Source organism: Bacillus rossius, chromosome 17, assembly GCF_032445375.1.
Source record: "Bacillus rossius redtenbacheri isolate Brsri chromosome 17, Brsri_v3, whole genome shotgun sequence".
Taxonomy (NCBI): domain Eukaryota; kingdom Metazoa; phylum Arthropoda; class Insecta; order Phasmatodea; family Bacillidae; genus Bacillus; species Bacillus rossius.
Genome location: NC_086344.1, coordinates 37,862,879 through 37,887,653, shown reverse-complemented (window position 1 = coordinate 37,887,653; position 24,775 = coordinate 37,862,879). Strand labels below are relative to the sequence as shown.

At 40.9% G+C, this 24,775-nt stretch overlaps 1 protein-coding gene across 2 annotated transcripts; it reads left to right on the top strand.

The window, feature by feature from the left end:
- The first annotated feature begins 226 nt into the window (after positions 1–226).
- On the top strand, positions 227–24,737 carry LOC134540600 (2-oxoisovalerate dehydrogenase subunit alpha, mitochondrial). 2 transcript variants are annotated; one of them, XM_063383429.1, is made up of 9 exons: positions 227–882; positions 3,832–4,014; positions 4,386–4,581; positions 6,018–6,179; positions 12,184–12,328; positions 14,904–15,107; positions 20,145–20,316; positions 21,823–21,917; positions 24,230–24,737. In XM_063383429.1, the coding sequence occupies exons 1-9, from the start codon at positions 805–807 to the stop codon at positions 24,312–24,314; spliced, it is 1,320 nt and encodes a 439-aa protein (XP_063239499.1). In that variant the 5' UTR covers positions 227–804; the 3' UTR covers positions 24,315–24,737. The 2 variants fall into 2 exon arrangements, with proteins under 2 accessions (XP_063239499.1, XP_063239500.1); XM_063383430.1 differs by having other exon boundaries at positions 637–882; positions 3,791–4,014.
- The last annotated feature ends 38 nt before the right edge of the window (positions 24,738–24,775 follow it).

The following is a 24,775-nucleotide window of genomic DNA, read 5'->3' as shown; positions in this document are numbered from 1 at the left end:
TCCAATTTAACCTCCAAAATTGATACAGCTGAAACATTCGTAAACACACGTCCGCCATATTGGTACGTGCAGTACACTGGAGTATATCATCACTCTTTTCATGAATCGGACTTTATGTTCCATCTGTGTGATTCCCTAATCTCTGGTATGAAATTATATGTAATTACTCCATAAAAATCACAAAATTAAAAAAAGGTTTTGCCAAAATATAAACATGAAAATTCTGAAAACCTTAAAGCTCTTCTGAAGTTTTGTAGTGACGAGTATGGGACCTTCACTTCACTCCTAATACTTTCTGTTGGCACAAAATATACATAAATTATTCTGACATAATGTTTGAAATGTAGTATGTAGGTTTATGGTGAAGTCCGGTTCTCATCTTACAGCCGGACAAAGACATTCGCTTATAGAGCTGGAGAAAAAAATTGTGTTAAAAAAATCAATGCTCACACATACAACTACAAGCACGCAGAATACAAAATAGTACCTACTTCTGATGAGTGTCATAATTAGTTTAGTAACTTAATATTTAAGAATATCCCATTCATGGAAGTACTAACTGAAAATTAAATACTGTTATTCCATATTTACATTTAAATTTATGTGTAATGTTTGTGCACACACTACCCAAATACTGCTATATAGGGTCTGCTTAGACCTTGACAATATTTAAATTTTATTATTATGTTATGTAAATCAAATAGTGGTGTAAATAAGCAATTTTTCAGTGTTTTAAAATTTTAATGATGCGCCGAACATAGTTTTACTGAAAGGTTGAGCCAAGGTTTTTGAGGCATTGTAACTATGGTACTGAGAAAGATATCTTCATTTTTAACAAGTAGAGTTTCTTGTAAGAAGTCATGTTTACAGTTGTTCTTAAAGGTGAGTTTCATTGATAGCTTTATATTTATTCCTTAAGTGCCATTTTTAGTATAAGTTTCATTAGTAAACAGTTAAATCGAAAAAAACTTATTTGGGGTTAGTCAAGCAACATGTAAAATAAACAAACTGCGTAGCCGTTACATTATGTGTGATTGTTACGCATTGCGCTATTGTAAAATACGAGTTACAGGCGGACTCTCAAAGATCATCTCCTCAAGCCAATAAGAGGGCCCGAAAAATTCCACCCGTCCAAAATAAGCTGGATGAAATTATAACCTAAAATAAAATGACCTAGGATGGGCGGAGCACATAGAGGGGGTGGTCAGGAGGGGAAGGCAGGCGCTGGGGTTGCTTGGTAGGACCCTGCAGGGAGCTGGGAGGAGGACAAAGGAAAAGGCATACTCCACATTGGTCAGGCCAATGTTGGAGTATGCGGCGGCGGTCTGGGACCCCTACCTGGTGACTGAGGTGAAGGAGCTGGAAGGGGTGCAGCGCAGAGCGGCTAGGTGGGTGATGGGAATGTGGAGAAGGAGGGAGGGGCAGGATGGGAAACTGCATAGCCCAACGGAAATGATTAAGGAGTTGGGGTGGGAAACGTTACAGAGGAGAAGAAGAGTGGAAAGGTTGGTCAGGATGTTCAAGGTGCTGAAGGGGGAAGGGGGATGGGGGCAATTGGGAAGCAAAGTACATAGAGGGGAGTACAGAGGACGAAGAGACCACAGATGTAAGCTCCAGAGGGTGTGGAGGCGGACAGAGAGAGGGCGGAACACCTTCCTGGTGAGGACGGGGAGGGAGTGGAATGGGCTGGGGGAGGAAATGGTGGAGGTCAGGGATGGGAGGGAGCTGAGGAGAAAGCTGATGGAGGGGGGGGGGAGAGGGGAGTGAGTGGGAGTTCTTGCCACCGGGTGAAAGCCCAATTGCAGGTTAAGTAATAATAATAATATAGCAAGATGATTGCCGGCAACCTTTACAGTTTAAAGGTTTTTCAAATTTGAAGTAGCTTGGCTAGTGGGTTGTAGCCGTGTCCTTGGCGAATAATTCACCGATGTTTCGGTCGACATTGCAATCGCCATCATCAGGGAGTAGGTAACTGCTCCCTGATGATGGCAACTGCAATTTCGACCGAAACGTCGGTGAATTATTCGCCAAGGATACGGCTACAACCCAGAAGCCAAGCTACTCCAGACAATGGCCGTGAAAGTCTGCGAACATTGTTTTTGAAATTTGTTTCTTTGGCATCTGCAATTAAATGTTTTTAATTTAAGTTTAAACACATTTTTAAGTTTGATTGTTATGACAAAAAAATGACAGTGAAATAGATGGCAAAAAAATGGATTTAAAATAAAGGGCAAACAGCCGAATATATATAAAAAAAGCAAACCCCCAAAAATTAATGAATTGAATTTTTTTTTTTTTAATTCTTATAGTATTATGAAGGCACATTCAGATATTTTAAAAAACTTCACATGTAGGTAATTAACTATTTTATGTTTGCCAGTATGGGTATAGCAGCCGCCGCCACGGTTAAATTCCGGTAAACATTGAATACTACTATTCCAGCCACATGCGAAAAACAGCATTTTCGGGTTGAAGGAAATTGAAAAATTATTATCACCTGAAATGTAAATGCATTGACATAAATTGGTTTTGTGCTTTAATGGCGTAGCCCAGACTCTTTTCAACAAGAGATATCCCTGATACTGTTGTGTTCGCCTTAGCCTACTGTTTACTTGGTACTAGCTGCAACATGATCCTGTGGTTCTCCAGAGATCCTTAGGAATACAGCGAAGCCGATACTGTTTTCAAAGACAGGGATGTTTAATGTCGGTGCGTTGCCAGCTGGGGCCAAGAACTGTTTTCAGACCTAATCTTTTTTATCCATCCTAATTGTGCCTTTCATGTTCGGCCAGATCTCAAGTCTATTGCTAATAGAATTCATTGGAACCCTGGCGAGTTACAAATACACAGAAATCACTTTACAGTATGTAATGGCCATTTACAGTCTTAAGTTGTTATTTTTAATTGTGAGAGTTTGAAAAGTTTGCTTTAAGTAATAAAAGGTAAAAGGGGGGGAGGGAAGATTGTGAGAAAATGATTTGTCTTCTGGCCCTTGATTCCTCGTGGCAGCCTTGCGTCCACATGCCGACAATCACGCAGGTCTTCCCCGTAACTCCTAGCGATGCCGTCCCTTCGTTGGTCGGCGATCCAATCAACTTGCCCACGGGCGGAACTCTGTGCTCTGAGTCAGTGATTCTCAAACGTTTTAAACACAAAAATAATTAGAGGCACATTTTTTTCAAATTTATGAGAATATATGTTACAATAATTAAGTAAAATATTACAGGAAAAAAATAATTAGATTAAAAAAAAATTAAACGCTTAAAGTTTAGGTATTATGAAAAACATGAGCCTGTAGAGTTGTTCAAATAACACACGATAACGATGTATTGGCAGAAAGAACGGTATGTCCGTAATGAAATGATATAATTGAGCAGCTATATATTTATTTTTAAAGCCAGGCGCCCATGTTACGCTGGGATACCGGGGAATCTGTCAGTCCGCGCCAGTGCGACCAGGCGCTCGGTTTGAGAACCACTGCTCCGAGGATCAGCGACGCAGTATCGTGCAGTCGTGTCGTGCCTGTATGGGTGTAGCAGCCACCGCCACGGTTAAATTCCGGTAAACATTGAATACTACTATTCCAGCCACATGCGAAAAACAGCATTTTCGGGTTGAAGGAAATTGAAAAATTATTATCACCTGAAATGTAAATACATTGACATAAATTTGTTTTGTGCTTTAATGGCGTAGCCCAGATTCTTTTCAACAAGAGATATCCCTGATACTGTTGTGTTTCGTCTTACTGTTTACTTGGTACTAGCTGTGACATGATCCTGCGGTTCTCCAGAGATCCTTAGTGATACAGCAAAGCTGAGTTTCCGTTCCCAGCGCGACGGGGGCACGCGCGTCCCGGCGAGGGACTCGGCCGCTGACCGGCCCATGTTCCCGGGCGCCTCGGCCCGGTGGACGGACCAGCTGCAGCTGATAGAGCCGGGCTCCTACGGCAGAATCCCGGTGTACCGGGTGCTGGACTACGACGGGAATGTCGTTAACAGCTCCCAAGACCCGGAGGTGAGCGAACGTCGTGTTCTTTTGTTCATCTCTTGCCAAATTTGTTTCTGTTCAGTTTATTGAATCCATTGGTTTTATTTTTTCTAGTCTGTTCAAGTATTCAGCTGGGTGTAATTTACGACAAATTCAGATAATTTAGATAATATCATGGACTAGTATATAATTTTTTGTTTCTGTAAATCACGAGAGACTTTAATGAGCAAATGATTGTTGTTATTGGAGTGGAATTGGACCTTTCGTTACAAATATCAAGATGTTTTATTTAAAAATGCTTGTTTCTAATGAGAACCACTGGTGTTAAACCGAGTGTTTGAAGCCTGGCGGCAACCCTGCAGTGCCGTGTAGTGACTGGCTGGCTGGTTCGTTGACAGCTGGGGCAGGAGCGGGTGGAGAAGATGTACCGCTGCATGACGCTGGTCGGCACCATGGACCAGATCCTGTACGAGAGCCAGCGCCAGGGTCGCATCTCCTTCTACATGACGCACTACGGGGAGGAGGCGACTGCCGTGGGCAGCGCGGCTGCGATGCGACACGACGACCCCGTGTTCGCCCAGTACCGCGAGTCTGGTGGGTCGGCGCTGCGCCCCCGATGCCCTGGGGCTGAGACACCACCTTCACGTTCCTTTTGGATGATGAATAGGGCCATGAAAATTTCGCGAAAAGATCCCGAGAGTAGATGGAAGTTAAAACACTGTAGCATCGTCTGTGTTTCGTGATTGGGTGAGTTACTTTTAGGTGCACGTCGATTGTTACAACAACAACCAATCACACTTAATTCAGTGTGTGAAGCAAACTCGTGAATAGTGGCTCGTGCAAACAAGGCAACGACTTCTCTCGCAGACGGCCGCCAATCGCAAGGAAGAAGCCGCTGGTGTGGGTATACCTTGTTCCAGTCTGGTAGGCGTTCGGATTTTTTCGCGAAAATTTCCTGCCCCTAATGATGAAATATAGGGGGATGTCTGCAGGTCACATGAGTCACGAGTAGTGACATAACTGAAGGACTTGTCGTAAAAGTCACGGCAAAGTAAAAAAAAAGGAAGGGCTGATCATGAAAGTAGTCATGAAAAAGTAACAAAACTGAAGGTCTTGTCACAGAAGTTATGGAAAATTTAAAAAAAACCGAAAAACGATCACATAATTTTGTTAATAAATGAATAAAAAATTAATAGTAAAAGCTTTGGAAAAAAGGCCCTAGATGAACTGTAATGGTGCTGGGACTCACAATACGTAAAAAAAAAATTTCTTGCACCCATTTACTAACTTGTGTTTTGATTTTTTTTTGACTTATCACTTTGGTTTATAGTCCGCACATCAAATATTAATATTTGGAGACTATCTGCTTAAATAGCGTGGAAATGATTTCTGAAAACTCGGAAAATATTTCAGCTTTATAAATTCATTCTGTCATTAGTTCATCACTAGAGACCTGTAAAATTAGCGATTTCAAATCCCTAAAGCATAGACTCCATGATCCTCTACGCACTCGTGCAAATTACATCTGCTGATTGGTTACCGACTCGTAACACCTGTTGACTGGAATGATCGTGATTCGCTAATTCTTCTGTTAAAAGATTTTTCATTTGGTCCAGAGTCCTTCAGATGAACTGTGGCCCGATCACTGAAGCAAAATAATGTCAAAAGTATTTGGAATCTATCCTATCGCGAAATGAATCCGCGAGTTTTACAGGTCTCTACTTATAACGTGTGCGGAAACTTTTTAGTATTAACTGTTTGGCGAATTTCGATCAATGTGGGCAGTAATTTAATAACATTCCTGGTAGAAAATCAGGTACAAAGATTGGCTGAAGGAATTTTTTCAACTCTCCTTTATGCTTTCATAGGAACCTGTTCAAATAGTTCAACATTTCCGTCTGTCTAGTGTTTAGTGTTGACATCCGCGCCAGCAACGTTCACGCAAATTTTACAGGTCTCTGTTCATCACTTGTTCGTTAGTCCGTGCGTAGGTCGATCGGCGAGGTGACTGACTGTCGGCGAATGCGCAGGCGTGCTGATGTGGCGGGGCTACGCCCTGGACCAGTTCCTGGACCAGTGCTTCGGCAACTGCGATGACGAGGGGCGGGGGCGCATGATGCCCATCCACTACGGCTCCAAGGCCCACCACTTCGTCACCATCTCCTCCCCGCTGACGGTGCAGCTGCCCCAAGGTGCGTCCTGCCGGCGACCGCGACAACGCTGGGACGTGGTTCTGTGTTTCCTCGGGGCCCCTCGGGTGTGGGCGAGTCATCAGCCACGTCCTCGAGACTGCGACTAGGGGGGTCTGGAAGGTTCTGCACCTTAACCACGTAGCAACGCCCCGGCGGGAGCACTCTAGACATCGAGGAAGGATGTCCCTATTGCCTGACTGATGGTGCCAGTTTCCAGTCTCTTGAAAGTACTGGAATGTTGGGACGGCTGTTGTTTCAACAGTTCCATCCAAGAGGTGCCTATTTAGTTACGAGCATTTTTCTGGGCACAGGAGTTGTACATTTAATTTTAAGTACTTATTTATGAAAGGGCTATGCAAGTAATGATTAGGCCCGTTTGACCGTGATACACAAACGTATACGTATCACGAAAAGGGAAACGTAAGACACTCTAAGTTTGTTCTACATTCACACGTAAGTGTACACATATTCGCATCCGCATGGGGTCCCGGGCTGTTAATTTGGATTGGGTGGGGAGGGGTGGCAGATGTAGCCCGATAACGTGGAGCTTCTGGTGCGGTATCGCACTCCAAGCGCAAGTCTTCGGGCTGGCGTGCAGTCCTCTCGTCGTTCATACGGCAACTAAGATGAGATTTGAGCGGTGACCATTACATTATAGGGCGTAGAAATGTAAAAAATTATAAGATGTGCAAAAATTTTTTGAACGGATTTGATAGTGTACGTACAAAGGTAGTTATGATTTTTTTGTTTTAATTTACCGCTCATTTTTTCAACCCCTTGCAGCAATGATTCGTCTATTCAAAAACTGTTTCAAACAAAATTTTTAGATAAAAGTTATTATATTTACAAACAATTAGAACAAATTTAATGATGCAAAGGGAAATATGATTTTTTTTTTGTTCCTTCAATCCTTGTTTATAGAGCTGGGCCGATCACCTATTTTGCCGATCATGCCGATGCCGATCATCTGCTGCCGATCTTGCAGATCTTCTGAGCCGATTAGAGCCTTTCCAGTACCTCTGATTACACGTTGCTTTTGACGGATCACTATAAACGGTGAAGTATTCCCAGACAAAACTACTTTTCATTGACATGATTACTTAAAAATCACGACATAAATTTCACGGACTAGCGATTATACAGGTAAGCCCGGAAGGTCTTGTCAAGCTTCTCAGACACCAGCGTGCAGCTGGGTTAAGGCCAAGGTCATGTGACGTAACATCTCCCGAGGCTTACTGCACCTTGGCAGCAGATGGATAAAAATAGTAAACTCCCCATTATTCGTGTTCATTGGGACCCGCCGATGCCCGGATAATTGAAATTCTGTAAAAAAAAAATAATAATAATAAACCCGGATAATCGGTTAACGGTAAGGGCCGCCTTCGAATTGTTGTCTCGGCTTAAAAAAATACGGCACTGCCTAGCCATTAGTTCACTGTCATTTACAGCAGCCGAAGAGAGAAAGATAAGATCGTGCTGACCTTGTACACATAAATTTTGGGTAGCTCCCCACCCCCCTCCACCCCTTCGACCAGCCGAATGCCAGCCAGACACGTCACTCGCCAGGCGCCTGCCGTGCGTTGGCGGGCGGAAAGTAACTCAGCAGCACGTGAAACAACATTCGAACAAACGGGAGACGGGAAGCAGAAGTCAGGACATCTCCCTCAAGTTTAAAGAGTGACAAATGTGACAGTTGAAAAGGGGGGAAGGGGGGGGGGGCGACACAAAGGGTCGGTACAAACAGCGTTGCAGATTTTGGCGGCCCACGCGATGGCTTGCATTGTTTGCCGGCCGCCGGCTCGCGTGACGTTAATTTTAAGCGCTGACAATTTTAGCTTCTCTTTTTTTTCTGCACTTTTAAATCGTCCCGGATTATCCGATTCCCATATTAGCGCGTCACGGATTAACGAGGTTCTACTGTGGGAAACAAAACTCTTCATCAACCAGGTTTTTATACAAAAGAAAGTTAAGCTCTATTTCCCGCTAAACAGGATAAGAATATTAATTTCGCTAAACAAAACTTTCAATAGGCCATATTTAGCGAGAAAAAACTAAATAGATGAATTCCGAAGAGTAGTTGTTTACTAACCACAAAACTACTAGTGCCATTAATCCGTACGAATTCCGTCGCGCGACGCGCGTCACTCTAATCTCTGGCGTCACATAACCAACCTAAACAACAGTCGCCATTCGCCATTCCGGTAATATTAACCGTAAATGGTAAACAAATACATAGTTTTCGGTTCGTAAATGATAAATGACTTTGCAAATAGTATAATGGAAAATTATTTTACCGAAAGTATCGTAAATATACGTGGAAATTGATACTTAGGTATGTAACTGTTCAATGTTTATAAAACTTACGGTATTTGTTTACTTTATTGGTATATTTTTTTCGTGTGTGGTTAGTTTTAAATTATTAAATCCTATTATTTTTCGATGAATAATCAAATTTTCTTCCCGAAAAGTACCGTAAACAAACATGGAAAGTTGTTAGGTATAGGTAATTATTCAATATTATAAGTTTGCAGTAGGAGACCAATGATCGGCTCAAATAATCGGCTACGTTTTGCCGATCATTATGATCGGCAAAATTAACAAAATCGGCCGATTATTACGATCGGGGATCGGCATCGGCCCAGCTCTACTTGTTTATTCTACCCCTTTATATCTTGGTTGTATAAACATTTATTGTGGACAAAAGTTGTACATAATAATTTAAGAACACTATAGAACAAGTTTAATAGTGTACATGGTACGTAAATTTTGATTATTATTATTTTTTTTAATTTTACCTCTTTATTTTTTTTAACCCCCTGCAACAATGGCTCGTCTTATCAAAAGTTCTTTTAACATAAATTTTAGATAAAAATTTTAAGATTAATACACAATTTGTACCAACTATTTGGTGTGTCTACGAAGTGAGGTATGATTTTTTTTTGTCGCGATTTACAACGTTCCTTTTGTCTGTCATAATATTTTCCCTAATACATGCTGCCAGCTGTTGGGGAAACTTAAATTTTTTGAGAAAATTTTTCTTGTCTTATTAGATTGGTTTGACAATAATGTAAGCTATGCACTTATAATTCATTGAACTCAATATTTTTCACTCTGGTACATTTAACATATTTCAGAGTTACTTTGTGTAATTAATTAAACTTCTGTGATTCTGACAATTTTTTTGTTTCTAATAACAATCTTTAAAATTTGTTCAAACATAATTAAAAATAATTGTGTAAGAATCTAAGGAATTAAACAAACTTCAAAAACTTGTAATATAACCCTTACAGACATTTGGAGGTTATAATTTCATTTGTCTGTCCAGCAAAAGTATGTAGTTAACTAAGCTTTTGACGTACTGACCGATGTTATTTTTCGAGGCATTTGATTGGATGCAGGTCACGTGGTTGACTGACAGAGGACAGACGGATGGAGGTGGCGGACAGACGGATATGATGGAGTATTGTAATGCCGGCTCAAGAGGGTTTTATCTCTTTAGTGAACATACATCTGTAGCCAATTTCAGCAAGCCCCGGCGGCCCGCCAATTCTTTCCCCGCCCTCCGCTTCTTAAACTTGCCCGCCCCACCTCTAGTCCAGCTATGCCGCCCCTCCTTCCCCCCTTTTCTCCTCCTTTCCCCTTTGTACCGCGATTTTAGCGCCCCTATCGGCTTAGTTTTTTTGCTGGTATTTAAGCGCCGGGCCTGAGGCTATTCCTTGCAGTCATCGCTCCCTCTGAGCAAGGCTGTCCACCGACATGTGCACTACGAGCTCGTTCTGACACCGTTACTATGCCCGTCGGCTCCTTGATCGCCCTTATGGCAGTGGTTGTAAGCCGTTACTATGTTTGAACATAGAGCCGCGTCTTTATTAGCTGCGCCTTTTTTAGCTGCGCCTTTTTTCTTTTGGAAACACAGCAAGTGGTCTGTGTTCGGGATTTGCGGATTTCTTCGGGCGCGTTTTCTTTAGGTTGTACTTGGACTTTCCGTTTTTCGGTGTCTGTCTTTGACGGTCTTTGTGCTACACATGTCCGGTGTTTCTATTGTAATTTCGGGTATAGTAAATCCTTACGTTCTTAAATTTGCTAGGGGCTGTTAGGCTCATCTAACTTTAGTAGGAGATGCATTCTGTTTTATTCGTGTTGTGTATTAAGAGTTCTTAATTACAGATATTTATACGGGTATATTTATATTTGTTCATGATAATTTACTTAGCTACCAAACACTTTAAAGGCGTACATAAGTATGCGTTTAAGGCATGTACTGTTTGTACAAGTGCGTTGATTTGTATGATTTGTATATGCGCTCTAATTTATCGTATTACTAACGTTATAGAGGAAGTAAGTCAGATTTTGCAGACATATATGTGTGTTGCATTTGTAATTCGTATGTGACTGTGCGCCCGTAATTATAGCGCAATTCATATAGACATGGGCGTTAACATAAATTTGTTTTATATGAATGTATCTATTTCCACTATATAAATATCTTATACATTTGTTATTTGTGATGATATTGTTCTGAATTGTTATAAAATAAAATATATATTTTGGTACCTCTTGTATTAAGTCTGTTCGTTAGGGTCAGCCCCATTACGTCTTTAACTCACACTTACAGTGCTTGCCGAACTAGTCTTTCACTAGTGAAGTGTATAAGGGTGATATGTCCGCTTAGTGGTTGTGGCCGACCTGGTGTATCCGGATCGGTTACACATCCATTTAAGTTGCGGGTCGCAGGGTTGTGGAGGTAAAAGGAGGGGGGGGAGGGTCCGTTGGATCGGATCCCTTCCAGGGTTTAAAAAACTACACAAATGAGGACAGAAAAGAAAACTACAGCAACTAAGCTACATAAAATTTCAGGGAGATTATTTTGGATGGACTATTGTAATCCTTAGTGGGCCACGATAATGTATTTTCTACTTATTATAGGTAGTATTTATAGTTGCCAAGCAGTCTATAATTAATGCTGGTGTGCAAGCATGTAACATTAACATGTCTTTCATACATACTTGGCATGTGTTTTTCATGTATTTAACAGCAATTATATTTGTATTTATGACATTTAATAAAAAAAAATCATCAAACAGTTGAGAACAATGTATAAAAAACAATTAAGTAAAACTGAAATATGAAATGTTATATTTTCGTTTCTCAGGAAAAATCATTACTTAAAATTTCTAAGTGTAAATGTTGGAGTACTGAGTTTTACTGTTCCTCGAGATTGTAGTTTCGAATTTTCTTTTGAAGTTCAAACTATGAAGAAAACTTACCTACATGTTTGCAAACCAGCATTAAATATAGACTGCTTGGCAACTATGAAGACTATAATTATTATGGTAGCCCACTAACGATTAAAATAGTCCATCCAAAATAATCTCCTTGAATCTGTATGTAGCTCAGTTGCTGTAGTTTTTCTTTTCTGTCTTCATTTGTGTAATTTTTTTTAAACCCTGGAAGGGATCCAGTTCATAACCCTAAACACTGTACACTAAAGAGACAAAAACCTCCTTGAGCCGGCATTAACAATAGCCTCGTCACATCCGTCCGTCCGCATCCTCCATCCGTCTTGTCATCCGTCAGTCGATCACGTGACCTGCGTACAATCAAATGCCTCGGAAAATAACATCGGTCAGTACGTCAAAAACTTAGTAACTACTAGGGACCGGAAAAATTCGCGGATTCAATGACCTCTAGGATAGCCTCCATTATCCTCTGCACATCTCGAGTAAACACGTGTGTTCATTGGGTACTAAATTGTGAGGCGTCTCCACTGGGTAGCTTGTGATTCGACGCTTCATTGGTCGATAGTCTCTCATTGGTCCAGAGAGCTACAGTTAAACTGCGAGCCAATAGCAGAACCAGCATAATTGTACACATGTTTGAATTTCAGCCTATCACGAAATTAATACGCGAATTTTTCCGGTCTCTAGTAACTACATACCCCGTCCTCCACAAAGTCCCTGGTGCTTTGCATGGGCCGTGCACGAGTGTATGTGTGTGCGTGCAGCGGTCGGCGCGGCGTACTCCCTGAAGCTGGCGGGGAGCGGCCGCTGCGTCATCACGTACTTCGGGGAGGGGGCGGCCAGCGAGGGCGACGCGCACGCCGCCTACAACTTCGCGGCCACGCTCGACTGCCCCGTCGTGTTCTTCTGGTGAGCGTCTCGACCAGGGGGCGGGCCGGTCGAATCCTCGGGTTCTCAAACACCATCCGACCCTTAGCGTTCGAAGGATTCCACATTCGAGGAAAAAAGGGGCCAGTCGAATCCTCTGGTTCTCAAACACCATCCGACCCTTAGCGTTTGAAGGATTCCACATTCGAGGGAAAAGGGGCCGGTCGAACCCTCTGGTTCTCAAACACCATCTGACCCTTAGCGTTTGAAGGATTCCACATTCGAGGGAAAAGGGGCCGGTCGATTCCTCTGGTTCTCAAACACCATCTGACCCTTAGCGTTTGAAGGATTCCACATTCGAGGGAAAAGGGGCCGGTCGATTCCTCTGGTTCTCAAACACCATCTGACCCTTAGCGTTTGAAGGATTCCACATTCGAGGGAAAAGGGGCCGGTCGATTCCTCTGGTTCTCAAACACCATCTGACCCTTAGCGTTTGAAGGATTCCACATTCGAGGGAAAAGGGGCCGGTCGATTCCTCTGGTTCTCAAACACCATCTGACCCTTAGCGTTTGAAGGATTCCACATTCGAGGGAAAAGGGGCCGGTCGATTCCTCTGGTTCTCAAACACCATCTGACCCTTAGCGTTTGAAGGATTCCACATTCGAGGGAAAAGGGGCCGGTCGATTCCTCTGGTTCTCAAACACCATCTGACCCTTAGCGTTTGAAGGATTCCACATTCGAGGGAAAAGGGGCCGGTCGAATCCTCGGGTTCTCAAACACCATCTGACCCTTAGCGTTCGAAGGATTCCATATATTCAAGGAAAAAAGATTTGAAGAAAAAATGTTACAGGACTTAAAGTACTAAAAAAATTCAACACGGACAACCTCCGAAGTTTACCTGGTCAATATTTTTCTTCACATCTGCCCTATTACCATTCCCCAAGATATTGTGTTAGGTAGATGTCGAAGAAATACATACTAGCTATTATAGCTGTTACCATGGTCAGACTTCATATAGTTTTGTGTTTCATGGTCCATCGACCCCAAAACCATTGTCAACTCGGAAGTTCACGGAAAATTGTTTTTTTAAGATTTGTGTGGACATAATGTCTGTACATAGTTAAGAATACCAATTGAAAATAAAGTTTTTATTTCCAGGAAAGATTGCACTGGATGTATCTTTTTTTTTTTGAGTTCATATTTCACTCGTAAATAAATAAATAAATACTTAATTTATAATAAAAAATCGTACAGTCTTGTAACAAAACCATTTTTCTGATGCCAAAACTCTTTCATGTTAATAAGTGTTCTTTCATTTATTCTACCGCTCCTTTTTTCTGGGTTTGTTTAGTTGATTGTGTAATGCGAGCATTGCTATCTACTGAAGTACCTTACCATTGCACAGCACAGTTTCTTTGTCGGAACAGAAGCAGTCTCATTTGGACGGTAGGACCATTCATTCACTTGCGATGTAGTAAATCCTATACACTGGATCATCCTTGCGGTAGTCACCACACCAGCCGTCCGTCCCGTGGCACACCCATCGTCCTTTGCAAAGTCACAACCCGCTCGCTCCGTGGACTCACATCCGTCCGTCGCCCGTCCGCCAACAGCCGAGCAATTCACAACGATCGGCAGGTCTGTCCTATTATTTTTCTTCTTGGATGCTACCAACTGAATATTAAAGCTTAAATTTTTTTATAAAATTTTTCCCGTAAAATTTTACCAGTTTGTTGATCATGTACGCTTATAAATGAGAAAAAAAAACCTCTGAAACACACGTGTAAATGTATGTATTAAGTTACCGTGCATTTTGTGTCTCAGAAAATTTTTGTTTCAAATATCAACCTTAAAACGTGTTCAATTGCAAGTTAAAAAAGTAATAAGGAAGCAGCTAAAAAAACAAACAAAAAAAAACTTTCAAAATAAAGTCAATGACTTTCATACATTTTCCAGTTTATAATTTCATCCGTCCGTCCGCCAGAAGTTAAAAGCTCGGCAAAGGTTTGGACGGATGGAATATTCCGGGCCACCCGATTGGCTGCGTTGACTCTTGTTTGACGGACGGATGAAACGGTGCATTGCGAGAGTCCAACTCAACTCTCATTAAACAGACTGGCTAGGCCCAATCGCACCCTGCAGTGGTATTTTTTCAACGGTCAGTGTCACCAACCGAATGTTTATTTATTTTTATTAATTTATTCAATTTTTGTTCTGTAGATCCCATATGGAGGTAAGGACTCCGGGATGTAGAACAAGTCAATTAATACAAATATATACACATGTACAAACAAACTGTACAACCACGAAAAACTAAATATTACACAGAGTACTTTTTTACATTTCAAAAGTAAGAAAGAGATTTAAAAAAATAAAAAATAAATATGGGTACATAAGAAATTGTATAAACTGAAGTCTAAAGCTCAGAGCGAAGAGTTAGTTTACAAAACTCAATATTTTTCTCCTCGTTTTGTGATGGATTTAAATAAAATTTTAGTGTTTGTGCACAACGTGAGGAGTCTTGTAATTCTTCCCCTAGTTTGGTCAGGAGAGGTCGGTGGTTCGTTAGTCGACTCTCGAGTGTGAACGGAACCCCTGGGTGTCCCCCTGCGAACAGCCGCAACAACGGGTACGCCATCTCGACGCCAGCCAGCGAGCAGTACCGCGGCGACGGGATCGCGGCGCACGGCCCGGCGTACGGCATCGCCACGGTCCGTGTGGACGGCAACGACCTGTTTGCCGTGCACAACGCCACCCGCACGGCCCGGCGCTACGCCGTCGAGAACAACCGGCCGGTGCTCGTGGAGGCGCTGACGTACAGGTCAGCGCGGCTTTTTGATGAAGTGCTCACGTTTTACCTTACAGTAATTGTTTTTACGTGTCTATGATAATGTGGGTGCGGACCGAGTCCTTTTCCGTACATTCGCACACATCGGAATATAAAGGCCGTCAATTTTTATGTTAGCGATACGAATATTTTGATGTGCAAGCCGGGCAACCTTTGCATCAACTGGGAGAAAAAAGGATACGTCGGAAAAACATATTAAAACATTGGGTCACATTGACAGACTCAAAGCAATTTTCTGAGCAAGATGACAGGAAACGACATGCAACACGGCACGGCTTTCACACGTGCGCTGTCTCGAGTTTCCACTTCGGGGAGAAATGACTTGGAACTAGGGCCACAAAAGAACCAAACGTGACGCACTGTAGCTAGGGACGAGATCATTTATGGTGTGTTGCAATGAAACAGAGAAAACACCGCAAAGCATGAAAACACAACATTTGACACTGAAATGCAAGTTAAGACATCATTCAGCACCAAAATTCAACAAAAAAAAAACATTAAATCAGTCGGCCTTTTGACAAAACTTACTCAAATTATAGTTTTAATGTTTTATCGTGGTAAAATCATTGAATGTAATTTATTTAGCATGAATTTTGTAAACATAGAGACCTAAAAAAATTAATATTAAATTGTTTGACTTTGCATATCTTACATTAGTAACACTTTTTACATTAATGACTGCACATGTTTCAAACACACAAAATTTCTGATAAATTTTTTATTTTTCTGAGTAGTTCTGTTCTAGACTTGCATATTACTAATGATTTTGGTTTACGGAAGTGTAGCAGGTGTCAAATCACAATGAAACTACATATTTTGGTGAAATAGGTTTAAGAAATAATTTAGTTTCATATTTTTTTGAATAATATAATTTTTTTAAATAAATAAAGACAATACTGTATATCAAAATAAAAAAAACAATAACACTGAAATCTTCTGTTTTAAAAATGACGTTGGCCTAGAAATAAAACCATAAAATCTTGTTCCTAACCAAAATACATCTCATCCTTAAGACTGCAGTGTTTTCTCTTCACAATGCACGTTTCCTGCCGTGTTAGTGCTGTCCGTGTTCCCGTGTGCCCTGTTGCCAGATGCACGCCGTAGAGCGCAATATTTTCAGGCACAACTTTGTAATGTGTTCAATGTATCGGAAAAATTGTATTTTGTAAGGCGTGTATTTCATTCAATTTTTTTTATTTCTAAGGAGATGTAATTGAAAGATGCCATCGTGGTTTCAAAATTTTTTGCTAACATTTTAAAAAGTTTGTATCTTTTAAGCATTGTACATAGGTACTTTCATGGAATGCCTTATTAATAGTGGCTGACTGCTGCAAATAGTTTCTCCTGTGAAATATTAATTTATATTTGGCATTTAATCATTTTTTTTCCTGTAAGAATGACTTCAACTGCATTAATTAGGGACAATCTTTTATGGTTTTATTTTTAGGCTTCTTTCATTTTTGAAACAGGAGATTTCGGTACTACTATTGCTTTTATTTTATGAATACTGTTTTTCTCATAAATATAGCATATTATTAATCAAATATGACATTTAAATGTTTTATGATTCTAATTTCACCAAAACAGTTTCATTTTGACTGATATATAATGCACTCTGACAATATAATAATTTTTAATAAGCATGTCTAACTACTCAGAATAATAAAAAAAAAATTGGCAAGTATTTGTACCAGTAGCATAATGTAAAAATGAATCTATTTAGTACATAAATTTCGATAAAAAAAAACTTCCTGCTAAATAATTGACAATTGTGTCAAACTTATTAAAAAAATATATTTTTCTTGATTTTAATTCATTTTGATTAAAAGTGCTGATTATTTCATAATTTTATTTTAATTTGGTTGCTTCATGATGTACTAACTTGCATTCTGGAGTTATATGGTATACTGATGTGCTTTTCGGAGTCATTTCGGGTTTATAGCAATTCACCATATAATCGTGTCCCTAGTAATAATACTGTCAGTAGACACTATTTTATGGTCTTAGAAAAATCAAGAAACAGTATGATTAAAAATATACATTAAAACTTATTGTGATTTGACAATGGCATGCAAAATAAGACTTTTAACGTTAACAACCCTGGTGGCATCAATCTGACAACAATGTTCACCATAATGGTCACACATTGCACAACCACAAATTGTTAAAAAAACTTGTCCACTTGTGACATGGGGAAATTATTTCAGAAAAGTATTGGATTTCTAACATAAGATTAGGCACATTCCTTTGGTGACTTGATGTAAGCTTTTGGACATACGCCATTGCTAAGCCATTTATGGCCAATATATTTATGGAAAACTTTGAGCAAGAAGCACTCAGCAAAAGTAATAGCCCTCCTAAAATCTAGCTGGGTTATGTAGACGACACCTTCACTTTCCGGCAACATGGACTTGAAACTTTGGAGGAATTTGTGAACCACCTCAACTCTCTGAGGCCATCAATAAAGTTCACCTCCAATGGTAGCATTCCTTTCCTGGATAAAAAACAAACAAACTATGCTTAGCAATGGCGTATGTATGTCCAAAAGCTTACATCAAGTCATGCACTCCCATTGCACAAATCTTTCAAAGATAATACATTCCTTTTGTATCGTAGATCTGTCTCGCATCATGTATAACTTCCTGGCCCGCAAGTGTGAGTGACGTGACTAGCTGCGGGAGGAAGGGAAACGTAAAAATAAACCAGCCAGTTTGTGTGAGTGCGTGTGGCCATGCAGTGGTGTTGACGGACCCCAGCGTTGTTAATGTCTGTGAACCGGCACTGTTTGGACTTGTGTATGATTGGACTTGTGATGTTTTTCAATTTGTGTAAATATGTTAGGACTTTGAGACATTCCTTATATCAAGACTGTGTTTGAACTTCCCGCGCTACTGGCTACGGTAGCGCCACTAGCTGGCAGTGCCGGCAACTAGTCTCTCTTTGTTATCGCGCCGCCACGGTAAGTCGTTACGTCAGGAAGAGGGTGTTATCAGTCCACAATCAAAACAGGCACTGTGCACAATCCCCAGGTGTCTTGTTTTAACAGGTTTTTAAGATGCAACTGTGACCTGACAAGTTTTTTTTTTTTTTTTTTTGCGTGAGAGGATCTTGGAACACTGGTGAAGGCACATTGGTGCGATCCGTATGCAAGGGAGACCCTAACGGGGAAAAAGTTGTATTTTTTTCGTGACCCGAATGATAAGGTGCGATCTATATGCAGGGGAAACCCTTCTGTGGGTTAATAAGGTATATTAATGATATATAATCCTATGCTATAAAAAAATTTAGAAATTTTTTTTGAGGGTCCTGAAAAAGTATTGAAATATTTTCTCCTGGTACTTGTAGACATTCTGTGTACATAATAGATTCCTGTTGAAAAATTGTTTTAAAAAATTGCTTGTATTTGCCCCCCTTTTTATCCCCTCTACTCTAGTGTAGACTAAGTATTATTTGTTAAAATTTTTGCTAAGGCGGTGAACAGATATTGTCTATTGAAGTTAAAATGTAACCTTATTGTGTATAATTTTCTAAATAAAAGCCTCTATAGTAAATTATGTCACTATGGTGACTGCAGGTGTAATAATAATTATACCATTAGTTTTAAAAACCTCTACTGAAAATTATGGAATTTATTTTTAAAGTGAAGATTTTGGTAATAAATCTTATCTATTAATTTTTTTTTGGGGGGGGGGGGGGGGAAGATATGTTTTTTAAGCTGTAGGCATAAACCGGCATTTTTTTTTGAGGGGGTGTGGGGGTATTTATTATTTTTTTTTCTATAATACCTGACTACTAATTTTTAATAACTTTTAATAATGACGCAACGTAGTTTCATGAAGGGGGAAAAAAGGTTTTTTTGTGAGTGTTGTAACTTGCTTCGGTCTAGATGTCAGATCACTGGGACCATCCCGACGGGGTAAAGACGTGATGTTCTCGCAAGCTGCGAGCTGGTGGGTCTCCTCAGGGTGCTCCCAGTGATGTGTTCGCCCTCCGCGGTCCGAGGCGACGCTGATGTTGGCGAGCGTGTTCCGGAGACAGGGACATCCAATTTTTAGATACATATAAAGAGGTAAATAACTGTACACTGGCAGAAAAAGAAACGTCTGCCGAGTTCTGCCAGCGATGGAAATTATTTTGCACATTTGGCATTCGAATTAAGAAGACAATTACTGTCTGCTGGGGATGTGCGAGTACCCGATATTTTCGGGTACGGTTCGAATCCACAATTAGCTGAACCCGGAATCGTTGTACGTCCATGGTATCGAACAGTATTACGAATATTCACAAAAGTTATATATTAATTTTATCCGGCTCAAAAATACTAGCAGTGAAAAATAAAATTAGGCTACTATTACGTAAGTATTTATAATATGATGTATCAAAGAAAGATCTGTAAATTAAATAATTAACACAGTGACATTAAAAGAATTTCGAGATTTCGAGAGCTTAAACTATAATTACGAATTTCGTAAATTTCGCAAACTATGTATAAACAAAAAACAATTACATACCTACAAGAAAAAAAGTCTTGGCTATTTATTGGAGAAGAAATGGTTTCGTTTGCTGAAACGTTTATAAAACTGAGATTTCTTTGTGGGGTGCAGTTTATTACGATTGAGTTGGAGAATCGAATAGGTTTTGGTTTTCATATTTTAAATTGTTTATTATTGATTAAGTTTACATAATTATAAACATTTCAATCTCAGCGTAATAAATAATTGCCAGTAGTTACGGTTAGAAAAAAGAGGACACACGTTATTTTTAAATTAATCAGTTATTTTTAATTATTCTGTGCTTAATATTCGGAATCGGATTCATATTTCAAATATTGCCAGGGATTCGAATCGGATTCGAACCGAACTGAAAATAAAGGTTTCGCACATCCCTACTGTCTACATCTGATTTTGAAGGAGAAAAAAAAAGTTCCCCTTCCACCCCGGTGTTCAGCCCGGGCAGCTGGTGAGGAGGGGCGGAGGGCGGGCGTGAGCGGAGGTGCGCGACTGCCGGCAGGATCGGGCACCACTCGACGTCGGACGACAGCAGCGTGTACCGGCCGGCGGAGGAGGTGGCCCGCTGGACGGGGGCGGTGCACCCGGTGCAGCGGCTGCGGCGGTACATGGAGGCGAGGGGCTGGTGGGACGACGACCGCGAGAAGGAGTGGCTCCGGGACGCCAGGGGCCAGGTGATCTTCCCACTGCTGGTGCCCCTGCACCCCTCTCGCGTTTCCAGTTCCTTCGCTTGCACTGAAGCAGTCGGAAACCACACATTCGCTCGTGACATATAGGGTCTATACGCCTCCTCGATATCCTTAAAAAAAATTTTTTTTAAATTTGTCTCAAATTGATCGAGGGCCATTCATTAACAGTCCTCAAACTTCACCAAGAATCCTTGAAAAAACTCCTCTATAAAGACACTGATTAGCCTGCGAGTGATGGATAAAATGCAGGGGTGTTCTAATGTTCCTTTGCTTGCACTGAAGCAGTCTCATTCCCGCCGGGAAACCACGCATGCACCCGTAACATACAGGGTTCATACGCCTCCTTGATACCCTTAAAAAAATTTTTTTAATTTGTCTCGAAATGATCGAGGGCCATTCATTAACAGTCCTCAAATTTTCCTAAGAATCCTTGAAAAAACTCCTCAGTAAAGATTGATTAGCTTGCGAGTGACGAATAAATGCGGGGTGTTCTAATGTTCCTTTGCTTCCGACCTTGGCGGCAAACGATGCTTTTGTGCGTGCCCGGTGCAATTGGCGAATTTCAGGCCGCGTAGATTAAATTTCACGTATATAAAAAAAAATTTATTGAATTTGTTTTTCATAGTTTGTATCTCACCTTTAAACTAAAAATATGTGTTTTACTGTCTTACTTTGAACTTTCAAAGTAAATGTAATTAGTAATATTATAGTAAATGTTACGGGTATAAAATTCAGATTCACTGTTCCACAGGTGATTTTAGACAATAGGGGCTTATCTGTAAGAATTTAACTAGCCAACTAAATTATTTTTTTGTTTATTAACTTGCTATTTTCTTAAGGTACTTTCGTGATGTTACAAATGGTTTTCTACCTTTCTGGATGGTGGCGAAGGCGATGAATTAAAGGAGGCTTTAAAATCTCCTTAATTTTTGTTTGCTTAAGAGGTTTCGAGCCACGTTCTAGCGAATCATACCAACAGGATTGTCCACCACAATAGTCTCCCCAACTAGAAGCTAGAACTGTGGTGTACGGCACACCCACGGAACTTCACAACGTTGCGACCTGCTTACACGATGTTTCTAGCGTTGAAACTGGTTTCAGTGATCAGCCAGTTGGGCCCTGTGCGTATCATCCATTCAAATTATATAATAACCATGCATAATATCAATATTGAGCATTCATAAAAAGTAAGTGAAAGTGCCTTCTTCTGAATTTTTAAAGTAACCAACTTTATTCATGCCAAAACATGTACAACAAAAAAAAAAAAATTAATTTTAATGAGCGAATCTTGGGCTTCTAATGTTTTAAAAGGTTCTGCAATATACGAAGCATTGCATTGCAACCGAAGCTTCAAATAAAGTGGATGGCAAATTTTGTGATGAAGTCAGATAGAATGTTAAACAGAGCTTGGATTGTCGCACATGCCCGCCTTTGGGCTGGCTCTTGACGGAGTGCTCAGACGTGTGATTGGTCCGCGGGTGTTCCTCGCAGGTGCGCAAGAGCCTGGAGCGATGCGAGAAGAAGATGAAGCCCGACTGGCGGGAAATGTTCCACGACGTGTACGAGACGATGCCCGATCACATACTGTAAGTACCTCGACGTGTGTCCCGCTGCACGCGATGAACAGACCGTCGGTGTTCGATTGTCGGGGTCTGGAGTTGCAGAATAAGGTGTAGAAGTTAAGGGGCCCGCTTCGTCAGGGGTGTATGTGTGTTAGTGAGGCGGGATGATAAGCGCGACGCTCGATGGTATTTCCAGCGCGGTATAGCCTCTAAGCGCAAGGCTCTGAACTGGCGCGCAGTCTTCTCGTCGGCACAGGATAACTGTGAAATTTGAGCGGTGACCTTAACATTATATGGCGGAGAAATGAAGATAAAGGTGTTATGCAAGCCCCTTAAGTGCTTTCAAGAATCTGTACTGATTGTTTTATGCCTAAAAATTACTCTGAAAACACACATTTTAGGCATTTTAACGCTTCTAAAAATACAGTTTAAAAACTTAATCCGAAATTAAAAGTACTTTTCGGCCCTCAGCGAACTCTTAAATGCTATTCGTAAATAGGCCCCACTCGGATATCTTGAGTAGTTTTGAAATCGCGTTGTTTTTCCTGAAGCTCGGCACACCGTGTGTGTGTCCGGGTAGGCGGGCCCCTAAAGGGAGATCGCCAGACTGTTAGCAGAATGACCAGGTTAGGGAACTGGAGAAGGAACTCACCAAACTGAGGAAGCACGAGGGGGTATTGGAGCAAGGGGTGCAGCTGTGGAAAGATTAGATTCGAGGGGGAAGATGCATCGGGACACTTAACACCGTAATTTCGTCTCTGTTTTTCCCCTTCCTTAATTCTGGAAATTAAATTGTTGTCATGATACCCCCTTCAAGGATGGATGATATAAAACAGTCTTTCCTGTGCTAAGCATACTTATTAATCTCTGTCCAGCTCCATGCTAAGGAAATATTAATTAAAATACTTTTATAAGTGAATATTTACATACTTGAAACAAAGTAACATTGAAAAGCAGTCTTTGACAAACTCACTACAGCATGCCTCTGGTGACAGATTTTATATACTTGCACATGCGCAGAAAACTGTAGCCAGTTGTGACAAAGTCGGAGCAGGCGATCAATGTTGTCGCCTCGTGTCTTGATCTTGAAAGTTGTGTTGCATCGAGCTATGTTCGATCCTGTACGCATTGCATTTATATAAGTTAGTGATGAGTTGGGTCTACTTTTTTTTCCCGGTTGAAAGGATGCAGCTATTGAATTGTGGAATACTGAGACTAGTATCATTGAGGAAGTAAGTACGTACATTTAATTTTAGAATTTCGGTTTTATCACAGTTACTCGTACAGTGAAACCTCATTAATAAAAACCCTGTTAATAGAAAACTCTCATTTACACAAAGTGTTTTCATTGTTTCCTAAAAATTACATAGGAATTATATATAGTGCTACCTAATTTGTTTAGTACAAAAGTATGGTTATTATATGTATAATACAAAGTTGTTTTTGTGTCAAGATTATATAATCACATGTAGTGAAGGATGATTAATACAAATATCCCAGAATTATGGAAAGAAATAATGTAAAGTTTCAATTTTAAAAATAATACACTGTAGGTTGGGGAGAAAAAGCTTGGAAATTTTATTCTTCTAAAATGATGGTATTATGTTTTTTTTGCAGGTAATTTCTAAACCCTTAATGTATACTTCTGTCTTAAGTACAGTAGAAAATATTTTTTTTTGTGTCACGGGAGTAGCAATTCTAAAATTGTATTTTACAATCCCTAAGAAAAAAAAGTACATTTAGTGGGGTATAAAAAATTGTTCACAAGTTTTAACGTCATTTGAATTTGATTTAGAAAAAATTGTAAAAATTGTGACAAAAATTTTTGTAACAGTTTGGTTAGTACAAACCTCGTTACTGCAAAGTGACATAATTATGGTCCCTTCAGGTTATTCGCACCCTGAGTACAAGACCATCGTAACTCAAAAAATCAGTGCAATACTATCACAAGCTCATTTGCCATAGTCTTGCACATTATTCTTATATGTAGTAATGTTTTCCGGAGTGCAACACTACATTAGTATTTGCCGTAAGTCCCGTAAAAGTAAATATAATATTGCGATAGTCTTGCAGTGCCTAGATAATGATATTTTCCTGCTTATGGTAAAAATAGAAATGTCTCGCAAACTCAATTTTTTTTTGAGTTACGATAGTCTTGTGCTCGGGGTGCGGACTGTGTTATTGAGGTTTTACCTGTGCTCCCGACCGTACACTCTGCCAACCACGGGGATCGTTGCCGGTCGCCGCTCGGTGAGACACAGTGAGACGGTGTGCCCCACCCCGGGGGTTGTCTGGGGACGCCGCGCGTGCCACCGGGCCCTTGTCTCCTCCCGCAGGGCGCAGATGAACGGCTTGGAGCAGCACTTGCGGGAGCACGGCGACCACTACCCGCGCAACTTCCTGGGCCTGGAGCGGGACTAGCCCCCGGCCGCCCTCAACGCCTGCTCTCGAACGTCTCCGTGGAGTCTCCGCCACGATGCACTTCTACAATAGCGTGATTCCAAATGATAATGTCAGGGACCAAACTAATCTGAAAAATTTTAATTTTTTTTTTATTGATTGATCGATTGACACGTTTGTGAGTGGGCTACCTCCCGGGGCCACGGAGTTACCCCAATCCCCCCCCCCCCCCCCCTCCTACTCGTCCAGTTTCTGAAGCCTATTCCTCAATTCCTCCTTCTCACATCCAGTATCTTTTCTTTCCCTCAATCCCGTTCCACTCCCTCCCTGTCCTTGCTTTCCTCTGTCCGTTCTCCTCCTCTCTCTCTCTCTCTCTCTCTCTCTCTCTCTCTCTCTCTCTCTCTCTCTCTCTCTCTCTCTCTCTCTCTCTCTCTCTCTCTCTCTCTGAATCTTCCAGCCGTGATCCAGCCTCCCTCTATACA

Excerpts from the sequence above, each read along its gene's own strand:
- LOC134540600 (XM_063383429.1), top strand. The coding sequence starts at position 805 with ATGGTACTGAGAAAGATATCTTCATTTTTAACAAGTAGAGTTTCTTGT. Across the intron at positions 883-3,831 it reads GTTTACAGTTGTTCTTAAAG|CGCGACGGGGGCACGCGCGT; the intron begins GTGAGTTTCATT and ends TTCCGTTCCCAG. Across the intron at positions 21,918-24,229 it reads ACGATGCCCGATCACATACT|GGCGCAGATGAACGGCTTGG; the intron begins GTAAGTACCTCG and ends CTCCTCCCGCAG.